The 25,771-nt window shown below is 39.5% G+C and overlaps 2 protein-coding genes across 2 annotated transcripts; both read left to right on the top strand.

Moving 5' to 3' along the window:
- Window positions 1-8,974: 8,974 nt before the first annotated feature.
- Window positions 8,975-9,952, top strand: LOC130069082 (gastrula zinc finger protein XlCGF8.2DB-like). The gene is made up of 2 exons (XM_056232771.1): window positions 8,975-9,418; window positions 9,503-9,952. The coding sequence occupies exons 1-2, from the start codon at window positions 8,975-8,977 to the stop codon at window positions 9,950-9,952; spliced, it is 894 nt and encodes a 297-aa protein (XP_056088746.1).
- An 8,198-nt stretch (window positions 9,953-18,150) lies between these two features.
- On the top strand, window positions 18,151-22,994 carry LOC130069081 (zinc-alpha-2-glycoprotein-like). Its single transcript, XM_056232770.1, has 7 exons — window positions 18,151-18,304; window positions 20,208-20,501; window positions 20,613-20,867; window positions 21,088-21,366; window positions 21,921-22,055; window positions 22,461-22,563; window positions 22,702-22,994. The coding sequence occupies exons 1-7, from the start codon at window positions 18,151-18,153 to the stop codon at window positions 22,835-22,837; spliced, it is 1,356 nt and encodes a 451-aa protein (XP_056088745.1). The 3' UTR covers window positions 22,838-22,994.
- The last annotated feature ends 2,777 nt before the right edge of the window (window positions 22,995-25,771 follow it).

Genomic DNA, 25,771 nt, shown 5'->3' with positions numbered 1-25,771 from the left:
TTTTTCTGAATTAACGAGTGAATTCAGTAAAATTATCTCGTAATTCTGAGATAATTAACTTGTTAATTCAGAAAAACAGAGTCGATTTTTTTCCTCAAGTGAATGCAATACGCCTCCGTAAAAATCTGAGTGGATTACATCGCTTGATTTCCTTTGATTTCTCGATTTGTTCAATTAAAGGGAATTCTAGATTTGTAAATGAGCAGCTCAGGAAAGAGTCCGAGTTTTTCGGCCACAGACGTCTGATTTTCTACAGTGTTTGTAGAATCTGAACCTCATGTTTCCACACTGCCACACAGACACAGAAGAGCGAACATCTCACCTGAATGTCCTGTGATAGACCACACTGAGCTTTTGTTCATATATATCTCTATAGCACTTGTGTTCTTCTGTGTTTGAAGGGATGTTTCCAGCAGAACAGAGAGAGTCGATGATAAAACACTGGCTGTCCCATGATTCGGTGAATCTCACAAAAAATGTCTTGGGTTTCGCATTTCACCCCGAGGAGTAATACATAACAAATGAAAAACATCCATTATTTTATTTATTGTTTACATTTTATTTATTTTATCCAATTAAATTCAGTACAACAAATACTACCATGATGTATGCTTCAAAATTTTAATACGTTTTAGTTATTATTTTTATTATTTGCAGTAAGCGAACTGCACGGTGTGTTTAAATGTGCTTAATTGGCATGAAAATAATGTCACTATGCGAGGAAAAAGTTTAATTAGGTACTTAAAAACCTATTTAATATTTATGTGATTATAAAATAGTATGAATCATATTTATTCAGTTTTGATTTTTTTTATAAAAAAAGTTTTTCTGAATTAACGAGTTAATTAGCTCAGAATTACGAGATAATTTTTCATGGAAAAAAAGTTTTTGCTCTGTTTTTCTGAATTAACGAGTGAATTATCTCAGAATTACGAGATTTTTCATGAAAAAAAAGTTTTTGCTCTGTTTTTCTGAATTAACGAGTTAATTATCTCAAAATTATGAGAGCAAAAACTTTTTTTCCATGAAAAATTATCTTGTAATTCTGAGATAATTAACTTGTTAATTCAGAAAAACAGAGTATATTTTTTTTCCTCAAGTGAATGCAATACGCTTCCGTATATATATATATTTTTTTATTATTATTGGGGGGTGAAATATGACCCACAAGTTTATCATCTCATTTTTTTACCTAAGACTGGTCATAACTTTAAGGAAGATAAGAAAGTAGATTGGACTAGCCCTAACTAATTGCTATTTGGTCAGACTAGATCTTAAGATAGAGTCTTAACTTGGTCCCTTATGACAGTTTTTGTGAGATTCTCTCGGCTAAATGAATTATTTCGAGGTTTGCTGTTCTCCTAAAGCTTGTGGATAGTGGCTGATCTTGTGTTGAAACTGGACTGTCCTGCCGTTGCCAAAAGCAGGACAGAAAGCCACTGAGATTATGGACATTTATGGGGTGTTGTTGTAATCTGCAAATGTAAATATAGATATGCTCTGAATATAAGACTTAATGTTAAAAAAACACAGAGATTCAAAGCAATATATTTACAGTCTGTTGCTATAGAAACCACACACGTCTTTTCTATAACCTGCATTTTTACAATAATGTTTAAAGGCAAATGTCAATAAAAGATTTATGTAACATTACATGCTGTCTTAAATGAATTATTGTAATTATTTTTTTCTATTTTGTGAATTCTGTCATTAATTCCTCTCTCTTTTGTTTGCATAATCCAGCTTTATTTATGTTTAAGAATAATGCTTCTGGGTCCTTTATTAATCACTAGTTCGTAAAAGGGGTAAAGGACGGAGCATGTTTTAGTCTGAAAACAGCAATGAACACTTTAAGTATTGAGCAAAAATGTTTTATCCTTATCACAGCACAACCTTCAGAGCTCCATCCATCTATACACACACACACACACACACAGTACATTAAACACTTAAACACAGATCATCAACTTTGTTTTCTTGAGATTAGGAATAACTATGGAGCACATGCCCATGAAAGTGTGACATCAGTAGCGAACAGCCAATCACATGCTGTGAAACAGGGAAAGTGCAAATCACTTCTCTCTTCTGCAGAATATTATAGGATTGAAAAATATTACGAATTTAAATGCATTTACACGGCAAGAAGAAAAGAGTCGTCTTTTAAAGAGGATATCTTGTTATATCAGTGCAAGTAAAAGTGGTGAAGTTAGTTTATATAGTTGGTAATTGATGAGATAGAAAAAGTTTTTTATTTCTCTTGTTTGTTTCATCATCTAAAAAAAAAAAATCACACCGTTTTGTGTCTGTTCCTTTAAATGCAAATGAGCTGCTGCTCCCGGCACTGGGGGCGGAGCTTCAAGAGCTTGTGTCCTTTTATCCTTTTATGTTCAAACCGGAGTTGGACAATGGTGGAAAGACCATAGACAGTATAAGAAGTGGACAGAGCCATCTCATTGGAACTCAGTTGAGACAGTTGAAGCCCATTTTTAGCGATTTTTGAGCACTTCCGTCCCTGACGCGCAGACTCAAACCGACTCAAACTAAGCTTGATGACGTGAGCAACCTGTCTGACAGACGTGAATCTTCTAGTGACTGTGCCAAGAGGAATCTGAATCATTCCCTTCCGAAACGTGCAGAGCCGGAGATCGTGAGTATTAGCTGTCCATGAGCTCGCAGCAGGAGCAACTTTACAACTCTCTATGGGCTTCTCCCTTGACTTTATGTCTCCACGTCCCCCCGATTGCGCGCGAGCTTCTACTTCTGTCTATACGGTAATTTTCTCTAGTGTGCGCCAGAGAGTCGCGTGTTATGACGCAATCGTTAGCCTATTTAAAAAAAAAACGGCTTCTACGGGGCCATAACGTAAGATACAAAGTAATGGAGCCTTTTATACATTGTCGTGTTTCTTTAGAAATAAATAATGGACAAATGGAGTCTTTAAACGCCTCAGATGTAAAGTTATTCGCTGTCAAAGTGACGCCAAAATGAATGGGAGTCAATGGAAATGCTAACGCAAGTGAAGTTCTGCTACAAGATGGCGGCACCCGGCCGGCTTCAACTTCCGGTCGATGGATTACCCAATTGGTTCAAACCGGAGTCGGACAATGGTGGAGAGACTCAAGAAGAAGTGACAACATGTAGAAGCAACAGGACATTTCTGTATGGTTAGTTGATGAATTTATGTAGCTTATGTGTAGTTATCTTCTAGTCGTAGTTATCTACCAGCCGTTTGTTGTAGTCCTTAAAAAGGAATTTCTTTAAAAGCAAATATCTTCCTTTGAACTTTGAGCGTTGTAACTTTGCAGATGTTGTTTATGCTCAAACAGCAACATTACACACTAACTAAAGTTAGAAAAGTGAAATCATAATCAACCACCCTTTAAGATGAATGTATAGGAGTTGACTTCATCTGGGAGGAGCCATATGGACAACAACTGTAGAAAAGAATGTGCAGGATCTAATTCAGCAGTTGCTCTGCGGACCAACTGGCTTTGTTACTCTATTCCAAGACCCTCAGAGTATTTTTAAACACAAGTGGGAGGCTCTACGACATCTGTTATACACTTTGTAGAATGTAACTGCTCAGACGGAGTTTGTACATACAGTAGTAAGGAGGACACAGCTTTTATTCATTAAAGCTGCACTGATTTTAAATCAAATACAATGTTTGTGAATCTCTGATTGGAGAATAGAGTGAATCAAAACTGACTGATGGAGTGATCTTTGGCATAAGCTGGATCGAACACTTCCTGGTGATAAAGACGGACAAGCATGAAAACAACCAGACGACAAAGACACCAGATGTGAAGACGAATCCTGCCAGTCTTCACCTAGACAAGATCGGATGAATAAAAGACTGCGTAAGTTGGTTACCTACACTTACAAAGAATCAAATAAGTTTAAAGAATCACTTTTGTTAATTGATTACCATGACTAATGAAAAGCCACGTGCATGAAATTATTTATTCATAAAACAGAGAGGTGGTTAAGGAGACTTTTCCTTCCATTGACTTCCATTCATACACATGTGAATGCTGGAGACCAAAAGCACAAGCTCATGTGAATAAATTTAGATTGGTGAACTCTGACCTGTGAATTCGTGTGACGTGAAGACGTGCGGCCAATACAAGATCGATACGGCATGATCTCTTAGCTGAATTAAAAGAACACTGCATTGAGGGAAAGTGGAGTAGATTGTATTTCTTTACATTTTGAATTTATTGCTACATGTTATGTGTTTAATTTATGTTTTAAAAAAAGATGGCGCCAAGCATTATGTCATATCTTGTCCGTTGCAATGTCGATAGAAATTTTGCGTGCTCAACATCAAGTTTGATCGCAGATGTTCAAATGTCTGCAATAGTTGGGGATTTGTCAGACCTGCTATACTTTAAATCTAACTAGAGTTCCGTTCCCTTGGAAAAGGTGATTTTTAGATTATTTCCTAACTGAAATAATTCATTATTTTTGTTAAAGCTGCTGTCCGTAACTTTTTAACAAGTTAAAAATAATCCAAAATAATTATTTAAAAAAAAACATATTCAGCCAGTGTTCAAAACTATCTGCTTGCCGTAGCTCGATTCAAAACGGTTAGCTTGTAATAATGATTTTATTTCCAGTGGTACTGGTGGATTTCCGCGGGAAATTCGAGCATGTCTTTGCGTCATTACGTCACATCTGTACACATAAAGAAGGAGTTTCGGCTATCCGGCTATACTGCGCGTGACGATGTTGACGGTGGGGAGAGTAGAGATGCCTTTTCTCGCAGCACTTTACATAATTGAACTTATGGCGGATCCAGAAAGATCCAAACGACAATCCTCAGTGTCAACTGGAGATTCACCAGTTATAAAACCCAAAAGACTTCGTACTTTGGATTTAAAGTGGCTAGAGAAAGACAGCAACCGTCTCATGTGAACACAAGGAACATAGGCAGGGCGTTTGGTGCGTGAACTCCGTGTTTTGAAGGGGTTCAAAACGGAAGAAGAGACGCTTTTTTCTGCTGGACAAGTAAGACATTTCAATAGTTCAATCGTGTAACAGTACCACAATTGTTTGCTTAATTCACACAGTTATGGAGTTTCCTTTGTTGTGCCTTTCTCGTTTAGCTATTATGGAGAATATGAATTCTGAACTACAGGTAACCATAAAACACATTAAATGTAGTCACGCAAAGCTGATGTTGTTAACATTAACAATTTGAGCACAAAGTATAATTTGCACGGTTCGACATAAGCGATCGTTAGATTTAATCAGCGCGATTTACTGCAGTGCAATCAATGCATTTTCCCCGTAGTTGATCTGAACAAAAGTGAATGTTACTTACTTGTTCAGAGTACATTTTCCAGTGAAAATTCTTATGTTGGTCATCCTGTACTTCCAAAAAGTAGAATGTGTGATTCTGAATGCCAGTATCCACACCGGCGCTGTGACCGACAGCCGCGACGCGCACTCTCCTCACAACATTGTGTTCATCCGCGCTGTTTCATGCCGATGTACAACTCACGTAAAATTAATAATTCCGCGAATGACTGCAATTGTAGACTTCAAACAGAGATGGCGACAAAGAGGAAAAGCTACGGACTGCAGCTTTAAAATGAATAATTTACTGAAATTGGATTGAACTCAAGTAAATTGGGCCCCTTTTTGACAAATCAACAAGGTGTTCTCATTGGAAAAAGTGCTCCCAAAAATAGGTATTAAAGTCTTGGTTTTGATGGCAGAATATAGACTTTATTAACAAAAGTTAATAAACCTTGTTGGTCTGCAATTTCTGCACCTTCTTTTATACAGTGTTCCACGTGGATTTTCCCCATACATTAACTCTATGACCTGAGTCCAGCCTGGTGGAGTCCCACCATTTAGGACACTACCACCATGTTGTACACAAATACCTTACCATCCACGCCCGCACTTAGCCATCAAATCTAGTCCCCACACCGCACACTGTTGCAGTGCAGGTCTCTAACCTGGGGTTTCAGCCAGTACTGGAGGGGGCGCATGTGTATCAGGCCCAACGTACGTACTGGCGATGCAGAAGCCATGAGGCCTAGCATCCTCTGAAAAGTTAAAAAGACGTGGCGAGCCGCTGAACTGTCTAAGCTCACTCGTGGGTTAGCATTTGGGCTGAGTCTAGAACTGCTCCCAGGAAAAGAGATTTTCTGGCTGGGAGTAGAGGTCTTCTCGGGTCCTAAAAACTGTACCCGACCCGAATCACTACTTACCCGAACCCGACGTGCATAAATTATTTTTTTTTAAAGAAAAACCCGACCCGAGACAGACCCGATAAAATTAGACCCGACCTGACGCCATTTCCTTTAGAACCCGACTGGACCCGAACGTAAACGGCATTTACATTGTGCACAGCCTGCAGCCCTGCGTTTCTCAAAAATGCACTTAACATAGACGCGCAAGTGTAAGCGCGCTGAAGTGCTAAAATGTCAATCACACATCACTGTAACCCATTACGTCCTATAAAATTGGGCATAATGTTATTTACCGGACCATACGATGATTAGAACCACCATTCGTTTTCCCTCACATTTTTCGCAATGTCTGTTATCACCTCCATGCTTTTCTGACAGTGTCGCGTATTTTTAAAATTGATTGACAGGCCTGGCTTAACGACAATTCAAATACTTGCATTTTGTCAAACATCCATCCACATGATGGCGCACTAGTTCTTCTTGGCAAAGGGAGGGGTTGGTTTATGTGGAGCGAGCAACTGAGTAAATAAATGCATGCGGAGGCAACCGTGCTTATGCTTATAGCCCATTTGCACGTAGAAGCGCGGATTCGCTTTCTCACTTAGAAAAAGTGAGAGAACGATGTCATAGAGTTGTTTTAAATACTGCAATTTTGTTAAATGCCCAACATAGTTTAAAAGAATTCGGGTCTTCTCGGGTCCATTTGGAAAAGGCATATTTATTTTAAATTACCCGAGACCCGAGGCCACTAATACCGAACCCGACCCGTGTCCGAGACACTCGTCGGAGTTTTGGACCCGAACCTGCTCGGGTCTCGGGTCGGACCTCGGGTTTTCGGATCCAAGTGGACCCGTGAAGACCTCTAGCTGGGAGCTCTTGGCTGAATTTAATCTGAGTCATAGTATTTCAAATGGCTGAGAAGCACAGATCTGTGTGAAATTAATTCTTCCTCCAACTGGGCCAAGAGGAGCCAGACGTTGAGGTACAGTAGTTCAGGAGACCCATCCCCTTCTGTCTCAGGGGGAAAGTGCTGCATACATGCACTTCGTAAAAGTGCGTTGGGCCAGGAACAGTCCGAACGGCAGGACCGTATACTGGTAGGCCACCCCTTCGAACACAAACCTTAAGAACGGTCTGTGATGGGGGGCTATCTGCATATGAAAGTATGCATCTTTCAGATCCACTGAGAACAACCAAACCAGTTCAGATGTCTGAGATCTAGGATGGACCTTAGGCCACCATCCTTCTTGGGAACGTGGAAGTAACGGCTGTAGAAGCCTGACTCGCTGTGGGGTGGAGGAACTGTGCCTTGTTGCTCTTCACTGGAGTATTGACTTTGACCGCGAAGCGGGACAGTCAGCGAGCGAATTGGAGCGAGTAACCTTGTGTCACCGTGCTTAGTACCCATTTTAAAACACCCGGGATGGCTTTCCAAGCCTCGGTCTGGGTGGCTGGGGGCTGAATCATTTCGGGAGACAGCTCGCTGCATTTGGGCCACTGCTCCTAGCCTTTTCCCACGGCGCCGTCAATGGTAGTGAGAGCGGTGAATGTAGAAATGCGTAGGCGGGACGAGTAGGGGGCGTGCCGCGACATGGTGAGTTTGTTGTGAACCTCAGGGAAGAACGGTGCTGCTCGCTGGCGAAGGGCCTGTTGGGGTCCCGGTCCCCAACCCAACTTTATTTTGTTTTTTGTTAAATCAAGTCTTCAAAATTCTGAGAAAAGGAGTTTTCTCCATAGCGTCTAGCAACGCAAGTAAACGTTTCGCATTACATAGTTGAAATTACAGAATTTACATTAACAGTTTGTTCAGTTCGGTGCTGTTTTTTTATTGTCAAAACCAGAAATAAAACAATAAATAAATATCGGTTCTGTATATCGGGTATTGGGGACATAAACATGTAAATAATCGGTATTGGTTATGAAAATCAATATCAGTCGATCTCTAATTGTTTTTTATGGGAATGACGTTGCGTTAGGCGTCCGCGAACAACAACAACAGCAACTTAGAGGGGGTTGCAATACAAATGTTGTCTTATTTAAAACACTGCTTTATTCCATGCTGTCGTCTCCGCTGGTCTCAAAACATGTATATATTATGTTGTAATTTTCTGCTCCTCCGGAACTTTGCAACAACACAACTTTGTTTCTTCAGCAGCATTCAGCAAGTTTCCTATACTATACGTCGTCTTACATATTTACATTGTGTGTGTGTGAGAAAGTGACATAAACCATGCGAGTACGATCGGAGCGAGCAGTCAGACTGAAACGGATATGCAGAAATGCGATCTGAATAGGATTTCAAACCACATATAATTGTAGCTCAAAACAGATTCGTAAGAATTCGTTTTTTGTTTGTTTTTTGACGTTCACACTTGTTAAATATGATCGGATATACACAAAAAGGGGCCTGTAAGTTTGAACGAGGCTTAAAAGGTATACCAGATTTGATGGCAGTAACATGAGAATGTTACTATATTGAGATTTAATATAGTATTAATCTAGATTTAATTTAGTATGGCAAAGATTGCAGTCTGTCATTGGGGTGCATAAACAAATTTGGCTATCTCACCTTTATTGTCTTTGAATTGATTTTTGACATTGGTCTTTTGATGTTCATTTTAGATGGGAAGGAACTGAAAGAAGATTGTCACTTGCCATCAACGGGGGATGTTTAATTGAACAAGCTAACCTTAAGCAGCACATGAGAATTAACTCTGAAGAAAAGCCTTTCACCTGCTCTAAAAGTAATTCAAAAAAAGAGTTTCACAATGAAACAAAACCTTAAGAAACACATGACAATTCACACTGGAGAGAAGCCTTTTGCTTGCTCTCAGTGTGTAAAGAGTTTTACGGAGAAAAAAGGACTGAAGAGGCACATGAAAATGCACACTGGAGAGAAGCCTTTCACCTGTTCTCAGTGTGGAAACGGTTTCGTTGAGAAAAGAAACCTTAAGATTCACATGAAAATGCACACTGGAGAGAAGCCTTTCACCTGTTCTCAGTGTGGAAACAGTTTCAGAGACAAAGCAAGCCTTGAGAGCCACATGAGAATTCACACTGGAGAGAAACCTTTCGCCTGCTCTCAGTGTGGAAAGAGTTTCAGACACCAAGCAAACCTTAAGAGACACATGAGAATTCACACTGGAGAGAAGCCTTTCACCTGCTCTCAGTGTGGAAAGAGTTTCACACAACAAGGACAGCTTAAAACTCACATGAGAATTCACACTGGAGAGAAGCCTTTTTACTGCTTTCACTGTGGAATGAGTTTTACACAGAAAATAACCCTTGAGAATCACATGAGAATTCACACTGGAGAGAAGCCTTTCACCTGCTCTGAGTGTGAGAAGTGTTTTACCCAACAAGAAAACCTTAAAAATCACATGAGAACTCACTCTGGAGAGAAGCCTTTCACCTGCTCTGAGTGTGAGAAGGGTTTTACAAAACAAGAAAACTTTAAAAATCACATGAGAACTCACTCTGGAGAGAAGCCTTTCTTCTGCCTTCATTGTGTAAAGAGTTTCACAACGAAAAAAGGCCTTGAGAGTCACATGAGAATTCACACTGGAGAGAAGCCTTTCACCTGCTCTGAGTGTGAGAAGGGTTTTACACAAAAACAAAACCTTAAATATCACATGAGAACTCACTCTGGAGAGAAGCCTTTCTTCTGCCTTCATTGTATAAAGAGTTTCACAACGAAAAAAGGCCTTGAGAGTCACATGAGAATTCACACTGGAGGGAAGCCTTAAACCTGCTCTGAGTGTGGGAAAAATTTCACAACAAACAAAAGCTTAAACTTCACATGAGAATTCACACTGGAGAGAAGGATGTCCTCAGTTTCGGATTAGTTTTTCCCAGCCATACTGTTTAAAATGGCACCATAAAACAGTGTGCAAGACATAGATTTTATTGTCCTAGTGGTCCCGTCCAGTTCCATGGCCCCTTTCCTTTGCTGGTTCTGTCCAGCCTAAAGTCCTTACTGGTTTCATCCAGTTCTCTGGATATACCTCCTCTGCTGGTTTCAATCAATTATTTTTTGGATATGTCCGGTTCCCTGGATCTGACCAGTTCCCTGGATCCTCCTCTTCCACTGGTTTTGCCCAATATCAACTTTTTTCTAGATTCCATCCAGTGTCCTGGTCCCTCCTCCTCAAATGACTAGTCCAGGGTCTTCCTCAGTTTTCCTGACGTTTCCTCATACTTATGCTCCTCGTGCTTTTCTCAGCCCTTCAGCTCCACTGGCATGACCACATTCTCCTGCCCAATCAGTTCTACAGTGTTCTTCGGAGATAGCGCTTCAATGGTCCGACCCTACCTCAGCCTTCCGACCCCATGACTCTGCCTCGGTTCCACCGTGGACTTCCGGGCCTTCAGCTTCGCCTCGGCCCTTCACCCCTGTGTTTCCCTCTTGCTCCACCATCAACCTCAGTCCTACCGGCTCCACCTCAGTCACAAGATCCCCCAGCTCCACCTTGGAGTAACGTCGCGGTTTTTCTGTGTTTTCTGTTCTAAGAACTCTTATTTTAAAGTTTCCATTGTTTCTGTCTTCACCTCCTGAGCTTACTTCCTGTGTTTTGAGTTAGTTTCCATGGTTTTTGATGTCCCTCACCTGTGTATTTATAGCCCTCTTTTCAGTCTGATGATGTATACTGTAGATCAGGGATAGGCAACGTCGATCCTGGAGTGCCGCTGTCCTGCAGAGTTTAGCCCCAACCCTAATCAAACACACCTGAGCAAGCTAATCAATGTCTTCAGGACTACTAATGCTAAAGGCAGGCGAGTTTATATCAGGGTTGGAGCTAAACTCTGCAGGACAGCGGCACTCCAGGATCAACGTTGCCTATTCCTGCTGTAGATCATTGTCTAAGCTCAGTGGCGTAACAAGCCAACACCGGGCCCTTATGCAGGATTATCAAGGCGGGCCCCCCTACTACTGCACGTGATGACGCATATTAGAGATGAGATGACTGACAAAGGGCCTGTTCACATATCGCGTCTTTTGCGCACTCAAGTTTGTTATTTCAAATGTAGGCGTGCGGTATGCGCGCTCATAATGGAAGAGACGCGGTCGCGGTGCGACGTGCTCGTTTTTTCCAAGCGCGTCCGCGCCGCATCGAGATAAAAACATCTCAACTTTTCAGAATGCCGCAAGTGCACCGTAGGTCACGTAGCTGATGTTTGCTTAGCGACGACAGACGCCTCCGGAGCGCAACCGCCCTAGCGCTTTGGAAAAAGGAGAATGAGGCGCGCCTAGCGTTTTCTACGCGTTTTTAGGCGCTATATGTGAATGGCGCCAATATCAGGAGTAGCCTACGCGATGACTGACAAAATCAGGAGTAGCCTACGCGATGACTGACAAAATCAGGAGTAGCCTACGCGATGACTGACAAAATCAGGAGTAGCCTACGCGATGACTGACAAAATCAGGAGTAGCCTACGCGATGACTGACAAAATCAGGAGTAGCCTACGCGCACCACAACAAAATAAAAAACACTGGTGACGGCACACCATAACACATTACTCACTGCTATGACTACACACACATAGGCTTAGGTCCAAAGACATAACAAAGATGCTCACTTGCATTGCTTACCTCTGTGCAAAGTTGTCGATTAAATCCTTAAGATCCAGATGGTGCGCACGGGCATTCTCAATTGACAGTATGGCAAATTGAGTGACGCAATACGCATGTTCACCCGGGGATTCCCCAGTCTCAATTCGAAACAAATTACACCAAAATCCATCATTGTTCGTTGTATTTAATGACCAGTAAAATACGTTTTTGTCATTATTTATTCAAATAATTTCGAGATAAAGTAAAATGCGATCAGAATAAAAGTAGTAAAATGCGATAGGGGGCCCCGGCTGTCAATCAATATCTTCCAGTCACGCGGGCCCCTGATTGGTCCGGGCCCATAAGCAACCGCGTACCCTGCTTACCGATAGTTACGCCACTGTCTAAGCTCACCTTTGTGTTTTATGCTTAGCTGTCTTTGTGAATATTTTAATTTGATTTATTTAGCCGAGGCCACACCCCACTGCAATACCTCTGCGGCTCACCAGTACCGCTTTGGGAAGCACTGTTCTAGATTAATTGTTGCTTGATACTCTAACCCCCCCGTTTCACATACAAGGCTTAAACCTAGTCCCAGATCTTTGAGCTGTTTTAATTGAAGAATTATGGCTTTTTTTATTGCATTTAAATTTTACTTCCTAAATCCTCTAGGCCTCTATGATTTCCTCAAGGATTTTTAGGCCCCCATACGCTACAGATAAGAATCAGCTGTGAGGTGAATGCAGTGATGAATGTGAAGGCATTTGATGAGTACTGATATGATGGAGAGGATTTCATTGCTTTTAATTTCAGCAAAGTGCAGTGGTTGGAAAAAATTTAAAGGCAAAAGAAACCAAAAAAAAAAGTGGAACAATCAAGTTTTCGCAGACTGATCCTCCAGTCATACCTCAAGAAGTCCATGAACTGGATCTCCATGTTTAATGTATCGATAAACAGTATGTTGTTCTAATAAATTCAGTGTTTTGAAATCAATGTTTTATGTTTTTAATGTGTTCGAAATCAAGTGTCTTTGAGTTGTAGCTATATTCTTTACTCTCTGTGGTTCTTATTGCACTCTCAGAAAAAAAAGGTGCATAGCTTTCACTGGGGCAGTACCCTAAGGTACAAAAGCGAAAAGGTACACCATTGTACCTTACTTAGATCAAGCAACCATCGAAACGATGTTAAATCTGTGACTACGTTTACATGCAGCCAATTTTCGGGTTATGGTCGGGTTAAGGTCACTGTTCGGGTTTCTGAAACATTAGGAATAACCCGTTTACATGCGTGAGCAGAGAGAGTTACTCCTGTATACATGGAATTGCAATATCCTGATGTAAACGGCGACGCACGGACAACCTTATGCGTCATTTCCAATTCTTCTTCCTGTATCCAAAGACAACAACAACAGCAGCACGCGGATAATGAATAGTTCGGGGTAGATAGTGATCGCCTTTGTTTGCGCTTTGATGCTGGTAACGTTACTGACCTCGCTCCAAAAGTGCTGCGTAGACAGAGAATGTAGACGGGCTCTGGTCTCGCCATGTTTTGAAGTTTCTCTACTCAAAAGACCAATGCTGCGTCCCAATTCGCCTACTTATACTACGCCCTAAAAGTATGTACTCTTTTTGTGAAGAAAAAGTACATACTTTTGAGTGTGTAGCAAAAGAGTAGGCAAGCTTTGGGACATACTAGGCTACTTCGTCATCTTTAATGGACAGATCTGTCGCGTGCATCCTATCACCGTAAACTGCCCTGTCAATCATCTCGTCACAGTTAAAATCCTCCATTCAATCTAATATAACTTCTTACCATTTCGGAGAGAATTGTTGTCGCACATTCATCTGCCAGTCATGGGTCTTTCATGCGGAGACTCTCCTCATGTGTTTGGAATTTGAATATAATAATGCATTTAAAAGTTAATGGCTAAACGTATCTTTGCAAAAGTTCACAATGCTGCTGCAGATGCAATATAATGTGGACAACATTGAATAAATACATTTTCGTCAGGTTAGATACTGATAATTAATCACTCAAACCCCTTTATCTAAACCTCTCTACATAACCGTCGGACTCGCGCGTCCTCCATGTCTGTAGTTTTTGAACACTTTTCATTCGTGTTTGTAGTTCTAACCGAATCCTCGTCCAACGCGCGATGGGTTGTGGGCAATATCAGCCGTTAGAGTGCGCATCGATCTGCACTTCGGATTCTGACCGGATATAGTAGACCATCCGGGTCTCTTTGTCTTTGGGACACTCATTTCAACATACTATACGATTTGGGATTCCTTGCGAATAGAACATGCGCAGTTCCACAAATCACTATGGGGATATGCCGATACGCGTTTACATGACCAAAAATTCGGGTTAGAAAAGGGTACCCCAGGTATAATATCCCGGTTTTTAAAATCCGGGATATGAGCATATTCTGGTTTTTGCCGGTGTTTACATGGTCGTTCGCGACCGGGTTATTGCTAATATCCCGGTTTTGAACGGGTTATTGGCTGCATGTATATGGAGGGATTATTGGGTCAGATGGAAAACTAAAAGTCTAAAACTAAAAGTCTTAAACGAAAACCAAAAGTCTAAGTTTGAAACTAAAAGTCTAAGTCGAAAACTAAAAGTCTAAGTCAAAGATGAATTTGGTATTTAGGATTGGGCATTTTGTATTTAGGATTGGGCATTTTGTATTTAGGATTGGGCATTTGGTATTTAGGATAGGGCATTTGGTATTTAGGATTGGGCATTTGGTCATTTAGCCATTTAGGATTTAGGATTGGGCATTTAGGGATTTAGGATTGGGCATTTAATAATTTAGCCATTTAGGATTGGGCATTTGAGGATTGAGGATTGAGGAGTGTATGCAAATAAGGAGGCGTGGCCCAAATACTGGAGGCTGGGTTTGAAATGGCTGGTGCAGATGCACCTTATGGACAGCAGAGGGAGCTCCAGTGCTAAGGAGCACACTGTAATGAAACCAAACAGAGCGAGTGAGCAGGTCTGGAGCGAGGACTGTACTTTATAATGTGATAACTTCAACTTAATGACAGCGTTGTATAGGGGTACTGGAACGGTACATGTATTCCTATTGAACCGAAACGTTAGCCTACGGGCGTCACGGTTCGGTGCACGAATTTACACGGAGAATACACGGTATAAAAATAAATAAAACTCTAAATAGCGTTACATTTCGCTCTACTCGCGTTTGGTGTGAACGCAGCATAATAAACAGGCTGCGATATCAAGATTGCAATGCTGGAGTGTGTGTGTGCGCGCGAGAGAGAGAGGGGGAGGCGTGGGCGCGAACGAACTAGGTGTGTGTGTGTGTGTGTGTGTGAGAGAGAGAGAGAGAGTGTGTGTGTGTGTGTGTGTGTGTGTGTGTGTGATTTTGGTTGGGTGACAGTTGTAGGTTACAGTTTGACAAGATTTTAGAGTGTGACAAAAGCACAATGTTGTATTTTATTGCGAGTGTACACAAATATACACACTTTGCAGTTTGAACTTTGCAGCACACACTCCAACATTGCAACCTTGACGTCGCAGCCTGTTTATTATGCTGCGTTCACACCAAACGCGAATAGAGCGAAATGTATCGCTATTTAGAGTTTTATTTATTTTTATACCGTGTATTCTCCGTGTAAATTCGTGCACCGAACCGTGACGCCCGTAGGCTACCGTTTCGGTTCAATAGGAATACATGTACCGTTCCAGTACCCCTATACAACGCTGTCATTAAGTTGAAGTTATCACATTATAAAGTACAGTCCTCGCTCCATACCTGCTCACTCGCTTTGTTTGGTTTCATTACAGTGTGCTCCTTAGCACTGGACTGACTGGAGCTCCCTCTGCTGTCCATAAGGTGCATCTGCACCAGCCATTTCAAACCCAGCCTCCAGTATTTGGGCCACGCCTCCTTATTTGCATACACTCCTCAATCCTCAATCCTCAAATGCCCAATCCTAAATGGCTAAATGATTAAATGCCCAATCCTAAATCCCTAAATGCCCAATCCTAAATCCTAAATGGCTAAATGACCAAATCCCCAATCCTAAATACCAAATGCCCTATCCTAAATACCAAATGCCCAATCCTAAATACCAAATTCATTTTCGACTTAGACTTTTAGTTTCAAACTTAGACTTTTGGTTTTCGTTTAAGACTTTTAGTTTTAGACTTTTAGTTTTCAATCTGACCCAATAATCCCTCCATACATGTAAACGTGTTAACCACATTGAATCAATCACTTGTGCACCTGCAATTAATGTTGAATTTTGACTTAAAGCCACACAGCCTGAAATCAAAATAAAAGACAATAACTCTTTCAAGATCTCAGCAGAAGTTCTTTTTGAGAATTAACAGAGGTTTAGATGTTGACGTTTTATTGAAAATGATTGTGTCTCTGATAATTGTTACTTTGTTAAATTGAAGTTAAAATGTTGCAGCTCTCTAGCTTTTGGATGTTCTTCTACATGTCTTTGTGATGGCAGCTCAGTCAGATTGTCAGTTCTGTTGCATGTTACTATGTATGAATGTATAAAATGGTTAAAAATATTTGTTATTTGTAATGGTTAGGTTTATTGGTTCATTGTGCTTCTACAGATGGAAAATGCACTATTTGTAGTACAGAAACTAAGTTTCAGGTGCTTTTGCAGTTACAGTTGAAGTTCTATCCATCATGTTTTTAGTCTACAAATGGAGAAAGTTAAATGGTGAGTTTAAAGGAATAATCCACCCAAAATTTAAAAAAGTCATGTACTCACCCTCATGTTGTTCCAAACATGTTTGATGCTCCATTGAAAACACAAAGAAAGACATTTCTGTTTAGTTATTTTTCATTTAACAATAGTTCATTGTTGCCACATCTGTCAAGCTTCAAACAGGACAAAAAAAGCTCTTCAAATGTGGTGCATCAAGATGCATGCATCACTCCAGTTTGATGTGGTGTAAATGATGCTAACCAAACCAAACGATGCTTCTCCTAACCAAACCTGTTGTGTTTAAATGTGTAATGAGATTTGAGAGCTGTAATAGGCAGAACGAGAAGTCGCATAGTGGACTACAGGTACATAATGATACAACCAATCCATGTGTCAACGTCATATATGTATTGTCAACAAAAGCAGAATCCTGAATTGGTATTTTTCAAAGTTCATCTCAAGAGTCATTGTCATACAGTAGAAACAGATTTGTTAGCTCGTTGATGACTCGCCGCCATCTAATCGCTGCATTACATCTAGACTCTGTTACAGTTATCTCAGATTACTTAATCCACACTTTTCCTTGTAACAAAAATGATATCATTGGGTTCAATAACAACCAATTGCATGCTAATTAGTAATAAATAGTCAAATCTTCAACCCAATCAAAAGCCAGAATGTGTTAACCCAACGTATCAAGACATTAAACAATATAAAGACTCCCTCTTTTATCATCTTGCACAAAACCACTTAAAATAAAACTTAATTTCTGCATTTACAACATCAATCTAATGGAAAAAAATAATAATGCAAAATTGCATAACTTTTTTAGTGTAAAAGGTCAGCTTGTAACCTCTGAGTCTTCTTTTTTTGTGTGTGTTAAATCAGAAATCATGTAAAAGCAACATCCCAAAGTTGATAAACCTGAGAGTCGTGTTGTGAATGAGCTTTCCTCTTCAAGCCTTGAATTTGCATTTGGTGTCATTTTACGTGTGCGTTCAAATCAAATCATTTAAAATTATTTTGTTTAGTGTGACAAAGTGCAAGTTGACAAAGGTGACATGTCTTTTGGTTTTTCTTCCAAAAAGGCATATGCAAACAAATCTGATAATTTGATTAAATGGTGGCCCCAAAAGAATGCACACATAGTTATTCCCTGATATGTATATGATTACTCTCAGTACTGTCAGAACAATTAACCTTCATCACAACAGACTTTAATGTCTACTATTAATGCTTACCATTCTGCATTTGGATATCAGATTCCCAATGTTTATTTTTATGGATAAACATTGGGAATATGAAACGTATCATTAAAAATACAATAAAAATTATTTTAATTTCATTCCATCTTAATTCTATTTCGAGTTGTAATTCTGCCACTATTTTGTCATCTCAACTCACTGTCAGATACTTCCACAGCCTACAGTGGGCGACATTTACATGTACATTAGATGTTGAACGGTGAGCGAAAGGTTTTGAAAGGACTATTCAAATATTAGGATGAATTTTTGCTAAAGTGGGACAGATGAAGTGAGAAAAATATGTTTAATGCTCATCTGCCCTTTATATGCTATCGTACACTTTTACTGATGATCTGTTCTACTAAAACATAGGCCTACATAAACAAACAAAAAGCATCAGATCATTATCGCATAAAAATACATTTAAAAAAAAGGTTGTTTTGGTATATTTATGGCAGGAAAGCACTGTCTGACTCTGAAGCCCTTTGTGCAGGTGAAGGGAAGAGTTTCTCTTGACCAATCAGCGTTCAGTGTGGAGGACAACAGGAGCTTCTACCTGAGCAGGGACATGATCACGTGTGCGAGGGTTGGCCAAGATCACGTGTGTGAGTAACAGCTGATGCTGAAACATCCACAGTCCAGTCCTCTGTCTGGACACTCCAGTCCAGTTAGTGGCGGTAATAATGCATTATTAAACTGGCAAAATCCCAGAAGAAGAATGAGATTCTGGCTCTGCGTTTCAAACGAAAGGAACTCACTGATGATCCTGTCATCGCTGTGTCTGAGCTCGCGAGGCAGCGGCGCGACGGGCGCGTTCACAGGTGCTTTATGGCTCTAGAACATGATGCTGATGCTTTTACTTTTCCTGGGGAAACAAAATGGAATCAATACGACTTTTTGTCTCTGTTACATTTCTTTGCGCATAACCAATGTTCAGTGCGGTAAGCAAAGTAAATATTTATTTTAATATATATATTAATGTAGGCCTAGGCCTATATTGTATATTTTGTAATTTTTGTTTTTGGCGGTTGAATTTGTATTAAAGTTCGTGTTAAATTAAGTTACGTTTTAAAGTGATGCGACAGGGAGAGTTATTTTAGATTAAAGGGAGATGTGAGAGAATATTTTAGCCTAATCCTGAGTTCAGCGAGGTTTTTTGTTTGTTTGTTTTTTGCATAATAGTTAAGTTTTGTGCATTTGCAGCTTTCCTTCTCTCTTGTCTGCACGTGATGCCAAAATAATGTGTCTCCTCATCAATGTCTGAAACTCTAGCACGAGCGCTAAAAGCTGATGTCATAATGGCATTAAAACATGGACATCATCAGCACAGAATTAACATGAGGTCAGAGGTGTTATTAGATTGATATCCTGCCTTCAAAATAAGATTGCAAAGATTCCTTCTTCTATCGGGGTCACTGCCCTTGCCGCCCACACTTTGAAGAACTTGAAGTTAGGCGTGTGTGTGTGTGTGTGTGTGTGTGCTTCTCCCGTTATTTCAATTGGGTGGTTATTTAAAGCTGCATGTAATTCCGGTTGTCCTGGCGCAGTTACTGCTGGTCCCCCTCCTGCGGAATGCGATCGTAACAGAGGGGATCCCATGGCCTTCTCGGTGTATCAGTGGATCGACTGTCCCGGGACAAATATGCGGCGACATTATATGGGCGACGTGGGAATTCTAAAAACTCGATGGCATTTGCATCAATGCATCATGTTTCCGCGACCTATGCGTGGGACAGTTCAGCTTGTGGAAGCGGGCACCCACAAACCATTGACAAAACTGTGAATCTAAAGTTTCACAGAAATGCTATTGCATTTTCCACGATTTGTGCAGTTTTGTATTAAGAAATGTGGAAGTTTATATAGTTGATTTATATAGTTATTCAGAACCATCTCGTGTATTTTTCATTAATAACATTAGACAGGTTGACTAGGGGTTTTCAAACTGGGGGCCACAAGAGAGCGCTAGGAGATCTGTGGAAAAGCAATGAGAAAAACTGTGTAAAAAATGAAAAAATAAATATTAATAAAAACAAGATAAACTACAAAAAACTACATTTGAAAAAAAGATTAAAAATAAACAAATTGAATTAAATAATTAGCAGATTTGATTAAAATAAAATATAGGCTATTAAAATAAACAAATACACTTTGATTTAAATAACTAATAAATACATTTGATTAAAATAGATAAATACATCTAAAAAATAAAAATGGATTTAAATACATAGATTAAAATAGGCCTACATAAATTTGATTTAAATAAATATAATATATATATTTCAATAAATCTTACAGTACAGTAGGCTACTATAGTGAGTAGGGAAAAAAACCACAATGATCTAACAATAGAAACTAAATATTTTCCAAACAACATTTTACAACATATAATATTATTTGGGTCTTATTACATGAAATGATATAGCTGCATTGTAGATTTTAGGATGGGGGTTTGGGGATAATCAGATTTGGGGGTCCGTGGTGTGTGAAAGACTGCACTGTGATCACTTTGCTGTGTTTCCACAGTATTCTTGTCTTGCATTTATTTTCCTTCAGAGAGACATGTTCTCCAGTACGTTTACAGCGCTCTCTCCAAACCTGCGGGATTCTCCGGGCCTCAGTTCAGTGCCGTGGGTCTGTATGATGACCGACGCATCTCTCACTACAGTAATGAAGAACAAACCTGGAAAAGAGACCGTCAGAAGTCAGAGATCTGGAGAGACACTGAAGAACCAGATGATCCTAAAGACTGGTTTATGCATGTAGTTTATACTCTGTCAAACTGCACAAGATCCAAATGTGACGGTGAGTCTGCTGAGTTCAGTAAAAACATATACACATTCATTTTCGAAGAGTTATTTATTAAAATAAATATTGATTGTTTCGTTTATCACCAATGTTATCATATATTTGTAGGCCTCCATACACTGCAGAGGAGAGTCGGCTGTGAGGTGGACGCAGGGATGAATGTAAAAGCGTTTGATGAGTACAGATATGATGGAGAGGATTTTATTGCCTTTAATTCTGACACAATGCAGTGGATGGAGAAAAATCCAAAGGCAATAGAAACCAAAAGGAAGTGGGACTCTAACAAATTACATAATCAGTATCTCCAGTCATTCCTCAAGACCTGCATGGACTGGATCTCCACATTTAATGATTCGATAAGCAGTATGTGTTGTTCTCATGACTTCAGTGTTTTTCTTTTTCATTTTCAAACATTTAAAATGTCTCTTGATTAGACAGCAAATGGAATTAGTGAATTAAAAATATAACTTTCTCACATAAAGTGCATGAGTTATATGGACTACTTTTATAGTGGTTTGTGTTTGATTTTTCTTGTGTGTAGAAATAATATGGATTATTTTATTCCTGGTGTTTGTTATTGCAGATGCACCAGATGTTCACATGTTTGCCTCTGAAGCTCCTCATGACCGAAGCAAGCTGAATCTGAGCTGTCTGGCCACTGGCTTCTACCCCAAACACATCGAGATGAAGATCACACTGAACGACAGAAACCTCGAGGCCTTCAGCTCTACTGGAGTCCGACCGAATGATGACGAGAGCTTCCAGATGAGAATCAGTGTGGAGATTCACAGAGATGAAGAAGAGAGTTATGAGTGTTACGTCTCTCACAGCAGTCAGACACAGACACTTATAATACAATGGGGTAAATATGTGTCACATGTCTGTCCGGTCTTGTGTTGCACATGGGTGTTTGTTGTGTTGAGCCATGTGCTCTCGTCATTGTTGACCCCTCCCTCTTGTTATCTGATTATTGGTTTATTTGCTCCACCTGTCTGTCTCGTTACCCTCCTTGTTTGACTCCCTATTTAGTCTTCCTGTGTTTGCTGTCCTGTGCTCGTTCGTTGTTTATTGTTTTGGTGTTAGTTGGGTGGAGTTCTGTACCGGTCCTGTTTTGCCATGTCTGTGTTGGATTTAGTTCGGAAATCATTGGATTCTTTTGTTGGTTTGTTTATTTCATGTTTTCTTTATTAAAACCTCATCATTCACTCTGCGCTTGAATCCTCTCTTCCATTCTCCACAACCCACCGTGACAATATGATAGTGTATAACTTGCAGATGTATCATTTTGACCTCTTCTCCTGTATTTGTGATTGTAGCTCAGTCAGATTTTCTCAAATTAAATTTGGAGATTTGTTTTGTCATTGCATGTTGTTATGAATTCATAAAAACTGTAAAAAGACTGATGTTTTCCTACAGATGAAAAAGGCGCTAATAGCAGTGACGAATCTAGACGGCATGATTTGGCAGTAACTGCAGCTGTATTTGCGCTGATAGTTTTTAATGTGTTTCTATGGTGTATCTGCTCAGGAACGGCACACAAAGAGTTAAATGGTAAGTTAAAAATGTTTAAAACTACTGTATTTTCACCTAAAAATTACAATTCTATCATCGTTTACTCACCCTCATGTTGTTTCAAAACTTTCCTTTTTTCTACAGAACTGAATTATTAGTTTGTCCCTGCAATGAAGTCAATGGGCTGCAAAATAAAATTGGACCCCATTGACTTTCATTGTGTGGACTAAGTAAAAACACATTCTTCAAAATAACACATTTTCCTTTAATAAACGTTTTAATACATTTTTGAAGCTACATTTGTAATGCAGATAAACTGCTTTAAAATTCAGTGCCATAAAAGCTTATGAATTGTGAAACATAAAACGGTGAATAATCACGAAGTCAGCACGAGCTCAGCTTAATGCTAAAGGTTTCTAAAGTCTTGTATTTTATAATCTCTAGGTCAGATGAACTATAATGGCTCTAGCAGAAGAGAGAACGTCATCTCAGGGTCACCGGAACTACCGGAGCCTGTTGAACCAAACCGGTTTCAGTGGCTCCTCGGGTAAGCTTGGGCTTCGTTTGAGTAAACTCAGTTTTTTCAGGCTCAATAAAGTGGATCACCTTTTAGTGGTGTTCATCAAAATTTGATCCAGGAGTTTAAGTCCGAGAAGATATTAATGCAGGTTTTTTTTTTCTGCAGGCCGAAGATTGTGTGCTCATGTACAGCAGTGAAGCCAGAAGAGGATCTTCCGACATTCATGAGGTTCTTTCATGAAAACACATCTCAGGGTTTCAAAATTAGAATTTCGTTTCACCGCTCTGATCAGGACAAATAATTTGTAAGCTTTAGTGGTCAATATAGATGACAATTAGTTTTCTGTTGTTTTATATGGAGCCGGTTGCACCAGTGCCATTGAAATATTTACAAAAGCCTCCGACCAGGACCATGTATGATATTTCTGTTTGCATGCATTTACATTTTAAGAAAGAACATGTGAATAACTGGCTCTTCAGCACAAAAGCGATCCTTACGTATGCATGCCAAATTTCAACACTAAAAACGATAGTGTTGTTCCAGGTACAGCAGGAATACCACTTTAATGGTGCAGCCAATTCAGTACAAACCTAGTTACAAACGTACCAGATCTGTTCTGTTCTATGCACTTTAAGCCGTGTTTCCCAACTCTGGTCCTGTTTGATCCTTGCTGCAAATTTGGAGTTGGTAAACACTGATTTAATCGTCACGAAGAGCTATCTACTGGTGAAACTCGAAAAATTAATATCATGCAAAAGTTCATTTATTTCAGTAATTCAACTTAAAAGGTGAAACTAATATAGACTCATTACATGCAAAGTGAGATATTTCAAGCCTAATGTGTTATAATTGTGATGATTATGGCTTACAGCTTATGAAAACCCTAAAAGAAAAGGTTTTCATAAGCTATAAGCCATAATCATCAAAATTATAACAAATAAAGGCTTGAAATATCTCACTTTGCATGTAATGAGTCTATATTAGTTTCGCCTTTTAAGTTGAATTACTGAAATAAATGAACTTTTGCACGATATTCAAATTTTTCGAGTTTCCCCTGTATCTGTCTACTTTGAGACTTAGTGTTTTTGCTCTAATTCATCTTTTGACATATGTATGAGTTAAGATGTATAAAGAGTTACATAAATTACTATATCCTTCTTTACACTGAATAATACATGTGATTCACTCGGACTGATAAATAATATTATGGATGAATGGTGTTTAAATTGCCCCTATTATGCTATTTTTAAGGTTCCTAATTTAGTTTTAGAGGTGTCCTCCTACAATAGGTTTACAGGCATCAAAGGTAAAAAAAATGCATCAAAGGTTTAATTTCCTCATAAAATAGATGGCACATCACCTCATTTCTCGAAGAGTCTGAAAACGGTTCGTTTGAAGATTCGGTCTCTCTAAACCCCTCCTTGCTGCGAGCTACTCTGCTCTGATTGGTCAGACGGCCCAGTCTGTTGTGATTGGTCGACCGCTTACAGTGTGTATCAGAAACAAAACGCTCATTACCATATCTGAGTCTGGATCTTCCTCAGCACTTGATACACAGTGATGCGAACAGTAACGATGGCGTCGGTTTGTCCGCATCATTTCCAGCACGAGTCTCATGCTTTTGAAGAGCAGTTAAGTGGATTCCCAGCACAGAAAACAGCGTCTTCTCAACATGCCGACAACACGAACCAAACTCTTCCAGTCTCAGCTGCAACTACAGTGTTTGAGGGTCAAAGTAGACGTTGATCGCCGGCAGCCAACGAAGATCACAGGCTGGCATTATGCTAATGTGTTACGCATGTAACAGGAAGTGAGACTGGAATTACTGACGACTCGTTTCATCGATTCAGAATCAACTCTTTCTTTAGGAGACGATACGTTTATTTGTCGTGCACTTTGATCTTTAAAACTTTGCAGATATTTTACATTCACAAACATCTCTATTATTACGCGCTGCATGAAAGGTAATATCCCAAAAAAGCATATAGGGGCACTTTAACATGCACCATTCATCTTTACTGAGGAAAAGTCATAGCTCAAATGAATCACCAATGCTGTATATGTAAGATTAGGGAGGTTAATGAATTATTGTTGATTGATCAAAAATGTCATTGAATAAGCTAACCCAGATATGTAATAATTTGTGTCATTTCCTGTACCGTACCGAACGCCCTGTATCCGTTCATGTACTGTTGCTAATATATGGATGTGTGTGTTTTGAGGTATTAACGTTAATGATTTGAATGAAAATCGGTTATTAATATTCCGGAGAATTCCTTACAGTATTTAAGTAGCAAAAACGTAACTTTTATTTAATCTTTACAGACATATTACATGTACAATATCTTCAGAAAAACTGGACCTTACATTTTTAGTAATTTAGTAAAATAAATTGAATGGGTTCATTTCATTTGCATCCAGAAGACCTCATTGTTAAAAAGTGTCAAATGTTTTTGTCTTTTATATTGCCATACACTGTTGTACTGTCTGTTTAGTGTTTATTTGTCATCTTTGTTTTGAACTATTTTCTTTGTTCGCCATGAAGCTGCAACTTGTTTGCAAATATATAATTATTTTTAATACCAATAAACCACTTTAAACCTGAAACTTCTCCTTTGTCAGTGTGTTTTTACAGGTGAGGGTTGCTTTATTTTAGGAAACAGGCTTATAAAATAAGTTGTTCAATAAATGAATTAAATTACAGCAATACACTGCTTTTCTAAAACTAAACAAAAGTTAAATATTTTATTTTGATATCGCCACAGACAGTCTGTGTCTGTCTTTATTCCAAGAGCCTCAGCATCCGCGTCTCACAGGATCCTATCAAGTCTGACTTCCGTCTTATAGCTGTCCTATAGATGAGTGTTTTTAACTTTGTTGGTATGACGTATTAACTCTGGTCAGCTCCCTCCTGCTTATTCTCAACTCTACCTCTTTCCCGCAGCCTCCATCTTGGTGGATGGTGGTTCCCAGGTATTTGAAGGCTATTTGTTGGAGATTTGTGTGCTTTGTGCCGTCATACTATCTCAATCTTATACTCTCTTCTCTTCCAGTAGGTTTAGTCTTGCTTCAGTCCAGCTCCTTCTAGTTTTCACTCCATATATCCAGCCTCCTCTCTATCCTCATAACTTATAACAACGTCATCCGCAAACAGCATTGCCCAGGGTGTCTCCTCTATATCTTCCGTGATCACATCCATAATTATTATGAATAGTAAGCTGAGTGTTGAACCTTG

The sequence above is a fragment of the Rhinichthys klamathensis genome, unplaced genomic scaffold, assembly GCF_029890125.1.
Source record: "Rhinichthys klamathensis goyatoka isolate OS25496 unplaced genomic scaffold, OSU_Roscu_1.1 h1tg000354l_1, whole genome shotgun sequence".
Lineage (NCBI taxonomy): Eukaryota > Metazoa > Chordata > Actinopteri > Cypriniformes > Leuciscidae > Rhinichthys > Rhinichthys klamathensis.
This window is presented reverse-complemented; position numbering and strand designations above follow the sequence as displayed.